The sequence below is a fragment of the Papaver somniferum genome, chromosome 7 (genome assembly GCF_003573695.1).
Source record: "Papaver somniferum cultivar HN1 chromosome 7, ASM357369v1, whole genome shotgun sequence".
Classification (NCBI taxonomy): Eukaryota; Viridiplantae; Streptophyta; class Magnoliopsida; order Ranunculales; family Papaveraceae; genus Papaver; species Papaver somniferum.
In genome coordinates, this window is record NC_039364.1 from 19,094,367 (window position 1) to 19,106,302 (window position 11,936).

The window sequence follows — 11,936 nt, forward strand, 5'->3', positions numbered from 1 at the left end:
CACTCTGTCACAACGGAGCTCCAACTTTGGATAAGTTTTATAGGGCTGGTATGGTAAACTCTGATCAATGCTTGTTATGTTCTAGGAATCAAGAAATGTTTTGGATAGTTTTGGAGTAAGTTGGGTATTTGCTGACAACGTTATGTCTAATATCTAGAAATGGTCCAATAAAAAGAATAATAAGATGATAAGATTCGGGGATGCTACCATTTCCTATTTGGTGGGCAATTTGGACGGAGCACAACTGTAGGTTATACAACAATAGGAAAAGAAGCTTAAATCAACTGGTGATTTCTGTCGAATGTAATTTATTAAATTGGTCTTTTCATTCTAAGTTATTCAAAGGCTTTTGTCTAAGTACTTTAATTCGTAATTGGGGGCTGTTGTTGGTAACAACTAATTTTCTTTTTTCTTTTTTGTACTCTTAATATTTCATTACTTTGAAGAGTTGTTAATTTTTAATGAAATTTTCCCATATACTTTCAAAAAAGAAAAGAAATTAAACCGATGTCACGGAATTGAGTAAGGGTCACTAAATATACTAAACAAATTAGTAGTACTGGTATAGACATGGATGGGCTAAGAAATTAATGGCGGTGTTAAGAGTCAATTATTCATGTGGTATAGAATTGGTGGTTGTTCATATTTTAAATAAAAATGAGTATGGATTCATTTGGTATATGAATCAAGATGAAACTATATACATCAGACATAGTATAATTACGCGGAAACAACGAATGGGTGAAACCAGTTTCATCGTAGTATCAACATGGATGAAATTACATATAACAGATGAAACCAATTTCATAATAGGTTTAACATGGACGAAATCAAATTCCACCAATTTCTAAAACAGGATGAAACCAGTTTCATACTAATTAGCATGGATAAAAATAAATTTAACCAAATTTAAAACAGGATGATACCAGTTTGTCAGTTTCGTACTAATTTAAACATGGATGGAAACAAATTCAAGTAAGATTTCTCCTAGATATTATTTGAGTAATTTTTTCTTTTAAGTTTACAACTAGGATGGATCCAGTTTCATCCTAGCTATTTTTCGAATAATTTTTTTATGGGAATTTTAACAAACTGCCACACTTGCAAATCCCGATTCAAGAAACTGCCACCGTTTTTTTCAGAGTTTATTTAATGCCACAACCGTTAGCACTAACGTCTTGGACCCACATGATTGGTCAAACTTTTTTGACTTTGTCCAGATTACTTACACGTGTCTTATGTGGACGGCTCAAGATGTCGAGCATGAGATTATTACACGTAGCACAGGCTAAATGACTATTTTATCCTTCGTGGGATTGAAAACAGTTTGCAACTTTGTATCGTTTCATTTTTTTTCTAGGGTTTGCTCGTTCTCTCTGTCCGCTCTGTTCTCTAGTGGAAGAAATTAGGGTTTGGGTCAGTTTTCAGCGGGATTTTGCTTAGGTTTAGTGTCTGAGTAAAGGGTTGGGGAGCGATCGAGATTCAGAAAAAGAAGGGGAAGGACAAGCAGCAGATATGGTATGATTGCAAACCCTAATTTCGTTTTTCTGAGTTGAATTAGGGGTTTTCTCTTAGGTTTCTGTTTCTCTTTCTTGTACTTTTTTTCTCTTGCTCTATGTCCGCTCTGTTCTCTAGTGGAAGAAATTAGGGTTTGGGTCAGTTTTCAGCGGGATTTTGCTTAGGTTTAGTGTCTGAGTAAAGGGTTGGGGAGCTGAAGATGAAGAAGAATAAGGGGAAGCACAAGCAGCGGATATGGTACGATTTCAAACCCTAATTTCGTGTGTTTGATGAGTTTTATTTTAGGAGTTTTCTGTGTGAAGTGTGGAATTTTTAAAACCCTAATTTCGTGTGTTTGATGAATTGATGAATTTTATTTTAGGGCTTTTCTGTGTGAAGTGTGGAATTTGATGAATTTTATTTTGTTTGTTCATTTACAGTGACCATACATATTATCCATATAGAGATATCAGTGTGTTTGTTGTGAATAGTAAACTTAATTTGCTATTCCCTCACATGGATAGAGATAGAATTGACCTTAAGGAATTTGAGAAGATGTTGCGTGTTAAGTTGCATCTTGATGAAACAGAAATTCCAAATTTATATTGGACCATAGACCCATGTCTGCCTGAGTATTTGGTTACAAATGAAGACTTGTTTAAGTTTTGGGAGCATGCTGTACCTGATGATAAAGGGTTCATATGTTTACAAATGAGTGTAATGAATTCAGAATTTAGGAATGACAATGACTTCATTAAGGATGCAATGGAACAACCAGTAGTAACAATTGATGAGACTCCTAAGAAGGCACCTAAGAGGATTGCTAAGAAGCCAGTTTCAAAGGAAAAGTCAGTAAAGATATCACCTACAAGGAGATCACCAAGGTTGCATGCTCAATCAAAGAATGAAAACTCAAATGGAGGAGCATCTAGGAAGTTTTTGTTCATGGATCTGTTAAATGAAGTGGAATCTCAGGGTTTTTCTTGCCTAAGTCAAGCCACTGTTGTTGGTTCTAGCAGTACACCAGTTGATAGCTTTAATCATGATTACTGGGTTGATGAAGTAAACAACACTGCTGCAGGGGATAAGACTGATGCAGGGGATAAGACTGATACAGGGGATAAGACTGCTGCAGGGGATAAGACTGATACAGGGGATAAGACTGATGCAGGGGATAAGGCTAATGCAGGGGATAAGACTGATACAGGGGATAAGACTGATGCAGGGGACAATAGTGATGGTGATGATGAGGACAATGTGGTGCTAGAGAACACTACTGTAGATGAATGTCACCCCATTGAAGACCCAAATGCTCCACCAATCTTTGACAGTGATGAAGAAAATGATATTGATTATGAAGATATTGTCAAGACATACAAAGTTGGAGATGAAAGCAGTGATTCAAGCAGTAGTGAAGAAGACAATGAAGAAGGTATGGACCCTTTAGTGTTTATAATTTTTTGTTTATTTTTTACATGTACTAACACTTTGATGTTGATTGCAGTTTCTAATGATGACAAGAATAATGATAAGGATAATGATGGTCCTGAAGTAAATGATGATAAATATTCCAAACCAAAGCTTGATTACCAGATGTGGAAAGAAATGTTCAATATGCACAGTGATGAAGAAGAAGAACCATTATTCCCTGTAGAAGAAGAGGTGACTCCTGTTGATCCTACTAAGATGGAGGTAAAGTATGCTTTTAATAACAAGAGTGCTTATAAGAAACATCTTAGGGGTTACTGTGTAAAACATAATTATCAGTATACGGTCTATAAGAGTGACAAAACAAGATTAAGAGTGAGATGTAGGTTTAGGGAAGAGTATGGCTGTAACTGGTTTGTAAATGCTAGCATAAAAAGGCATGAGCCTACTTTTATTGTTAGGAAGGTTAATCTAGAACACACTTGTGTTGCGGATCCAAAGAGTTTTAACAGATCCGCGGATCCTGAGTTCGTAAAAGATGTGGTACATGAGAAGTTAAAGCAGACAGCTGGGGCCTTAATTCCAAAGCCTAAACACATTGCAAGAGACTTTTTTGTAACTCATAACATCAATATACCTTATATTTGTGCATGGAAGGCTAGAAATCTTCTTTTAGAAGATCTGTTTGGTAATTATGAAGACAGCTACAAGGATGTACCCATCTTTTGTGCAATGGTGGCTCATACTAATCCAGGGTCTGTTGCTAAATACACTTATGGGAAAAGAGGTATACATTATGTTAAGACATTCATGGTTGATTCATTTATTTGTAAGTGGTGCTCAGTTATTTAATGGTTGGTTACTAAATGTGCAGATAAGACATTCATGAGCATGACTATTTCATTTGCTGCACCAATGAGAGGATTTCAGAAAGCTTGCAGGGGAGTCATAGGTTTAGATGCATGCCATCTAACTGGAAAGCGTGGTGGTGTTCTAATGGCTGCAACAGCAATTGATGGTCAGAATTCTCTGGTGCCTTTAGGCATTAAGGTGGCTAAGAGTGAAACCAAGGAGAGCTGGACTGGGTTCCTCAAGGATTTGGCTCCAGCAATCAATGCACATCATGCTGGCAAAATTACCTTTATTTCTGATAGGCAAAAAGGGTTGTTGGAATCTGTTCCAAAGGTTTTCCCTGGTGCAAGAGTTAGATATTGCTTCAGGCACTTGTACAAGAACTTCAAGAAGTACCACAAGGCACCAACCTTGCACAACTTATTGTGGAATGCATGCAAAGCTTACAAAGTGAGGCATTTTCAGGTTTGTGCCTCTCTTTTTTAAATATCCATATGTTTTTTGATTCATAGTTAGTAGGTTATATAATAACTCAGGTTACTATAATGTAGGAGCACTTTGACAACATATGCAAAGAAAGTCCGGCTGCTGGTGAATATCTTAGGAAAGAAGATCCAAGTACTTGGTCTAGGGCTTATTTTGATCCCATTAGCTGTTGTGAGCATATGAATAACAATTTCTCAGAATCATTTAATTCTATGAGTTCTAATATGAGAGATAAACCAATAATCCAACTAGGTATGATGTATGGTCAGTTAGTAATGGGTTTGTTATTTAAGAGAAGGGAAGAATCTGCTAAGTGGAATCAAAATGATTTGGTCCCTGCTGCTGTTAAGTTGATAAATAAGATGCTTGACTTGGTTGGGAAGTTTGATACAGAAGGAAGTGTGGTTGGACAGGTTTATTTGGTAACTAATGTGTCTACCAAGAAAATTTTCACAGTGAACATTGTAGACAAACAATGCACTTGTTTGCAATGGCAGCTAAGGGGATTCCCTTGTCAACATGCTGTATGTGCATTGAAACTGCTCAGGCCAAACTGGAAAGAGTAAGAAATTTTGTAATATGCTATTACTTTTGGGTTGTAATATGCTATTACTTTTGTTTCTGTAAACTGACACATTTGTTTGATTGGTTGAACAGTTATTGTGCTCCTTACTACTCTGTGGAATATTATAGGACCATATATGCAGATGCTGTAAATCCACTAGAAGACATAAGTGAATGGAACTGGGAAGATAAGGTACTTTTTTCAGCATTAAATATATTATTGAATGTGTACTTTTTTCTCTACTTTTTTCTCTACTTTATTATATCCTTATTTCTCATTTCTTTTAGGGTTAGGGTTTCATTTCTTTACTTTAACTTTCTCATTCCTTTTCTCTTCTTCTTATCTTAATTGGCAGGCATCCATGGACATCAACTTAAAGCCTCCTCCTTATCAAAGAAAAACTGGAAGACCAGCAAAGAAGAGGAAGAGGAGCTATGATGAACCTGAAACTGTGGTGAAGAAAAGGAAATGTGGAAAGTGTGGATCTACTGCTGGTCATAATAAGAGAACCTGTGCTGGTGGTGATGTTGGTAAAAACCCAACTGGATTCATGCCAAGCACCGAGTATGATGCTGCAAACTGCACCTTCACTAGTAGAGATCATCCTGAAAGTAGCAGTGCAAGGGGTAAAGCAAAGGTGAACAAATCCAGAGGTACATCTTCATTTGTTGGTGAGTCAACAGGACCTAAAAACTTTGGAAGAGCACCAACAGAACCTAGCACCCATGGATCTACACAAGATGTTCTGAATTTCAGTCAGAACTTTACTGGTATTGGATCTGTTAGTCAACATATTCCTGTCACAAAGGGAAAGCAAAGCAAGGCTAAGAAGAAGTAGAAGTGTGTGTGTGCTTCTTGTTGTGTTAGATCTTTTTTTTTTGCTTTAGACACTGATATCATAGTGTTAGATCTGTTTTTTTTTATGTACCTGAATTCAGTTTTATTTTGATGGATAATCTTACTTTATGAATGGAAATGATATTAGTTAAGAACTAATTACATGTTAATAGTCTTTTGAAGTTCCTTACATATGGCATTGAGATTGAAACTTGAATGGATAACCCTATTTTTTGCTGCAATGAAAAGGTGGTCTGATACCCATCTAAATGCTTCACAATCTGTGCAGATCAGGTAAGCAATGTTTCTATTGTGTTCATTTTTGCATCTTCTCAGCTGCATTATTGACTTGCATTGCTCTTTGTAGCATTCTTGCTTATGCAGTGGGCATTCTTTGTAACAGTGGGTCTCTTCTCCACAAGCACAACAACAATTCTCTTTGGGTAGCTTGATATTCTTGGATTTGAGTGGATGACTGGCAGAATCAAACCATTCAAAGTAGGTGCAGGTAGGATTTGAACACTTCAAGAACATTTCTCCATCTGTTTCTCTTGTGATGGATCTTAGTAGTTGTCTTATACCATTACAAGGTATATGTTTGCATCTAGAGTACATCCAGGGACAAACCTTAGACTCATGACTTCCTTGTTCACATGTTGGACATAGATCTGGGGTAGTTTGCTGTCTAAATTTGCTGCTGCTGCTGCTCTTGCTACTACTACTGCAACTGTTACTACCTGGAGAGTTTATAACCTTTTGGCTCATTTTTATGTGTTGAACTTCTGAAGAAATTGACTAATGAAGAGTTTGGGATCTTCATTAGTATATATAGAGCTTCAAGATGATGAATAAGACCGTTATAAATCCAGGTAAAATATGGATCGTCGATTTTTTCTCTTAGATTGATCCCACGTGTATTCCGACCGTTAGCAAATCTTGCACGTTTTTCTCACGTGCACCGAGTCGCGAGTTAACTCACTACTCTATAGCCGGTTAACTCAATCCCAGTGAACTGATTAACTCAATCCCTGTTAACTGATTCAGGGGCTTCTATGTAATTTTGGACGGGTTATTTAATGCCACGTATGTACTAACAAAGACTAACAGCCGTTAACCGTTATCTCAAAAAAACGGGATGATAAAAGTCAAGAGTATGGCATTTAATAAACTCTCAAAAAAACGGTGGCATTTTCAGAAACTGCATATTGGAAGTGTGGCACTTTATTAAAATCCCCTTTTTTTATTTTAGTTTAAGGCAGAATACAACCAGTTTCATCCTAGTAAAATTCGTCGAAAAAAAAGACTTTCGAATTTACCATCAACCATGTATCTTCTTTTGTAGATAATTTAGAAATATTTGCGAAAATATAAATTTTATTAAAATCCGTTATACAAATATAGTAGTGACACGTTCATTATTAAGTGCCAGGTTTCTGTATTTATAATCCCTATTTTCAACAAAACCGCCAATCAGTCACGCGACAGAAATACAAAACTGGAATTAAAGAAGGCAGATTACTCCATGGCTATTGATAAGTCGGATGGTAGACATCTAGGCTAAATTGACTTCTCAAAAAATTTCTTGATCCACGTCCACCCATATCACAACGGGGTGGTGCTATTACTCGTTAGATTTCCCAGCTATTGCCACATCTGAAATTCAATGGTTCTTCGTAGTCGGCTATGACGTCTATGCACCAATCATCACACGCTCTTAACATTTTTTCAACAAATCTCCCTCTTAACTGCTCCCTCTGTTCCTTCTTAATAGGTTGGTTTTGTTTTTACAGAAAATTAAGGAAATTAAAAGAACCAATCATTGAAAGTGGTCCTCATGACACTTATTAGTAAAAGAAGTAAAGTGAAATGGTCCACATGATAATTGTCATCAAAAGAAGTTAAGAGAAAAATGATCTCACAAAATCAAAGTAATATTTGACTTTCCCAATTTGAAAACCAGCCTATATTTTTAAAACATTTATTTATAGAAACCAGTCTAAAAGGAACGTAGGGAGTATAAAATTAGCATCACAGTTTGAGCATTCTCCAGTCTCCTAGTGTACCCCCTTAGATATGGAATCATCAACTAGGAGTACTGATCATGAGAATCACTCGTGACTGCATCGGATTCCTCCACTTCATCATCATCATCTATACTAGCGGTAGTAACAACAATGCCCACGGTTGCAATGGTTGATGCCGTGTGTACCATATGTATGGAAGAACATCATGAGCATAATGGATCCGAAGGTCGCCATGGTAAAAGAGCACCGTGTAACCATGTATACCATGCCGATTTTATTTCCACTTGGCTCTCCCGTTATAACTCATGCCCTCTCTGCCGATGCACTATCAACACCACCAGCAACCCCACTGCTCCACCTTGTATGTTAATTGGTTCTTTATTTTAGGCAATTCCGCCGACCATAACGACATTTTGTAAAAATATTACAATTCAATTATTCTTTCATTTTTTTTCTATACTCTTTATTTGTTATGTAAATCAGCAATGATGTATGAAAATTTTGGTTTTCCAATTTGTATTGCCGGAATATAGATCCATTGTAACACCAATTCAGAAGGAACTCGAGGACTATAGTCTATATATGTACTCGTGAGATATGTGGTTGTTTCAATCTCTTTGAACTCATCAGGTTTTTACTACACATTTTGTCATAAATGCGTAAATTTGGCATGATATAAAGTTTGAGAAAAGAATCGAATCCTTGTTACGACGAGTTTCAAATGGTTAGATCTCTTTTTTTATCAATAAAAAAGAATTATATCAAAGAAGCGAAAGGAAGTCATTATGATTGCAAACCACAATGATTAAATACGTAGGTATATTGAGCCAGCGGGATAGAACTTTGCTGGTCTAAGTAAAGCTCTCACAAATCTCCTCCATTAAAGGCCTTGACAAAATATGCTCTCATGTTGAACGGTGATGAAATCCTCGTTTCTTATTGGTCGAAATAAGTCTTTTCTAATGTAGAAGCTATGGTGTGGACACTTGGCATAGTTTTATTGGTTAGAATATTTAAAATCGGGTTACACTTTGTTTACATCAAATACTTAATTGTTTGCTAGTAACGGTGTTTACAAAAAAGTAGGTGGACAACACTTCTGTCAGAGTTGTAGGCTACATTATTTATTTATACCATGTTTACGCCAATACTTAGATGTACCCTAGTAAAGGTGGACAATACTTACGTTAAAACTTTGAAAATTTAACACCGAGTTATAACACCACTTCCATGAGATAAGTATTGGATTTCCGGAAGTCCGACAGCTTTGTTTCTGAATTTGACTACGCTTCCATAAGATACATAGTTTCCTTATTGTTGGATTTCCTGAATAAGTACCAATTCTTGGTATTCTGAATAAAATTCTATTAATTTATTCTTCTAAATCCACATTCAAGCACTCATCTGGATTCTCTCTCCGAGTCCCAGAGCCTACTAATGGAGGATTATCTATGGCTAATGAATTTCATCTACCTAATTAATTTGAAGCTATTCTAGGGTGATTTCAAACATAGATAAATAGAACACAATGAAAAGGTTACATGATGAACTTTTTAGTCTTCTTTTCGTAAATTTCCGACGCAATCAAAACCATTCAGTGCGTGTTAGGATGCTTTTCTGTCGAATTTTTTCATGTCGTTGCCTTAACCAACCTGTTTCTTGGGTTTCCTGATATAATTGTGTTTCTGTTTATAGATGTTTTTTTCCTACTTATCTTTTGTTCTATTAATATCTCTCCGTTCCTAAACTCTAATTTTCTTACAGCAACAACATAGAAGCTGCACTGTTGTTCACATTACGAATGAGATTCGGACATTGAAACTAATTTTTGTCTTTTGATATTGCATGTGATAATAAATCGAATCCTTGAGTTTATTTATTTCGTCTGATTTTTATTTTATTTTGCACACCTATTTTATTTTCTTACTGATTCAGTCATTTTTCTTTCCATTAGGTGATGATAAGTTGATTTTAATATGGTTTCAATTCTAAAGAACCTAATCCTTTCAACCCAATCCACAAGTTGCTCTACAGGTGAGTAGGAGACGGAGTTTTCCTTTTCCCTTGATTTTGGATCATACGAGTTGTGTTTTGTAATGTCTGTATACCAGTTGGTTCAATCTATTGTCGAAATATCTAACAAGGTTAACTATTCCCCATAAAGATCTTTGTATGAAGTTTCATTAGGTGTTTGAGCTAGCTTTAAAAAGGGAATCAATGTTTCTTCCCTATAATTTTGAGTGCCGTCTTCACACTTCAAGAGATGAAGTAAAAAAAAAAAGAGTTAAAACGTATCGATGATTGATTAATATTCGTATGATTCAATTTCCATGTTAGGGTTATTTTATTCATGATTTTAATGACCTAAAGCCTGATTCTGTTTTGTTTTTCTTTTGGACCAGTAAAAATTGGTGTTGTCTTCCACGCCAAATCAATTGGGTCTTCTTTTTCAAATGGTTAAGTTAACTTACTTGGTTTTAGACTTTATGATTTAATTTTGGTAATTAGGGGTTCTCAGTTTGTCTTGCACTTTTTTTGGTCAATTGAATTTGTAATCCTAAACTTTGATCCATGGCATAGCGATTATGTTCACAGATGATGTCATTTCTATAGCTTGGAAAGGAGCAGATTTAAGGTTTGTTTGATGTTGCACTTGGGTTTGTTTCCTAACTTTCATTAACTGACATGCTTGCTTGAAAGAGAATATCTCAATACTTACAACTCACCGGTTAACACTCCACTATTCTCATTGAACTTCCAATACCACACCCAACATACAATGAAGCATCTACTAAACTAAATGAAAAGAAAAATCTTTAGTTAACTGAGTCAACGCACCAACGTTGTTTATACTATTAAAATGATATTAGTTTGGTTCAATACAAATGTAATTCTTAATATATGTAATGTTTCCTTCTCTAGGGCCTTCACTGACCTTAGAATTCTTGATCATTTTCAATTTGCCCTGAATTACTATCTACCACATAGCATTGTATCTGCTTGGACGCGGAATGGAATGGTTGATCTAATTTTGAGTTTTCTTTTTAATATTATTTGCGTGTTATAATATTTTTTTAGCCGTTGGGTCTGGGTTAATAAAAACTCTAATTATTATTCAATGGTGGTTTTAGAATTTGCTGGCATAAGGATACTTACATAACGAACTATTGGATTGCATACCCTATTCATTTTTTACCTATTTCTAACTCTCATATTTACATAATGACAGTAATCAAAAGGAAAGGAAATTAAATGAATTCTATTGAGCAATGCTGGACCACGTGATGAGCGATGAAGACACCATTGATGATTGGTATGTACAAAGTGAGTTGATCCACTTAACTGACATTCTCTGACAGCAAAACTCCATGTCAAACTGCGGTTCGCAGTAAATAAGAAATAGGTAAGATTAACTGGATGCTAAATTTAAATCCAGTTAAACTCCACTTAACTTAACCTCATTTAAATCCTTTTTTCGGTTCTTTCTTCAGATTTTATTCTGAACTTTCTACATTGTTTTAAGGTACGCTTAACTGGATGCTAAATTTCTTTTGTGCTTGTGCTTTAAATTAATTTTGCGTTTTTGTGTTTAAACAAGAAGGTTTTATGTTTATAGATAGATGGAAAATCCAAACTAACATTGAGGTAATCATCTAAAGACTCGAAGGCATGGAAAAAAAAATTCTCACGTTAAACAATGATGAAACACATATAAATAATAAAATCCGCACGTATTTCATATATTTTTTTACCTATTGAATGTATTCGTCAGCCACATCAAATTAAAAATGCATCGTCACGGGACGGGACGGGACGAAACTCTACGTACACCAAATTAAAAAACGCATTTTCGCGGGACGGACAAAACCCCGCGTACGCAAAATCATCTCCATGGACGAGAGAAAACCCCGCACACATCAAGTTAAAGGAGAAAAATATCCGGTGCGTAGCATGGGCACAAATCTAATATAAATTAATAAATTATAGTACTGTATACTATATCATCTTCTTCATCACTTGATTCGATATTTCCTCTTAAGAGAAGGACTCGTGTCCTGAAATCTCGACATTCCATTTAACCTGCACTGACCTAACCGAAAAAGTAAAATGCCTTTCGAGTTATTATAGGAAGCTGTTTGGGAAGTGCATGACGGAAAAGATAAGGAATAAAAAATTCAAAATTGCATGTACAATGTTCTTACAGATGTATCCAAAAAACTAAAATTTGGTAACCGTCTCTGAAATAA

At 35.6% G+C, this 11,936-nt stretch overlaps 2 protein-coding genes across 2 annotated transcripts; both read left to right on the plus strand.

Annotated features, from left to right (window-relative positions):
* Positions 1-1,102: 1,102 nt before the first annotated feature.
* LOC113294284 lies at positions 1,103-2,585 on the plus strand. The gene is made up of 3 exons (XM_026542681.1): positions 1,103-1,755; positions 1,938-2,450; positions 2,579-2,585. Exons 1-3 carry the CDS (start codon positions 1,718-1,720, stop codon positions 2,583-2,585), a joined length of 558 nt encoding a protein of 185 aa, XP_026398466.1. The 5' UTR covers positions 1,103-1,717.
* Positions 2,586-4,538: 1,953 nt separating this feature from the next.
* On the plus strand, positions 4,539-6,139 carry LOC113294285. Its single transcript, XM_026542682.1, has 3 exons — positions 4,539-4,825; positions 4,921-5,020; positions 5,184-6,139. The coding sequence occupies exons 1-3, from the start codon at positions 4,539-4,541 to the stop codon at positions 5,664-5,666; spliced, it is 870 nt and encodes a 289-aa protein (XP_026398467.1). The 3' UTR covers positions 5,667-6,139.
* Positions 6,140-11,936: the final 5,797 nt, after the last annotated feature.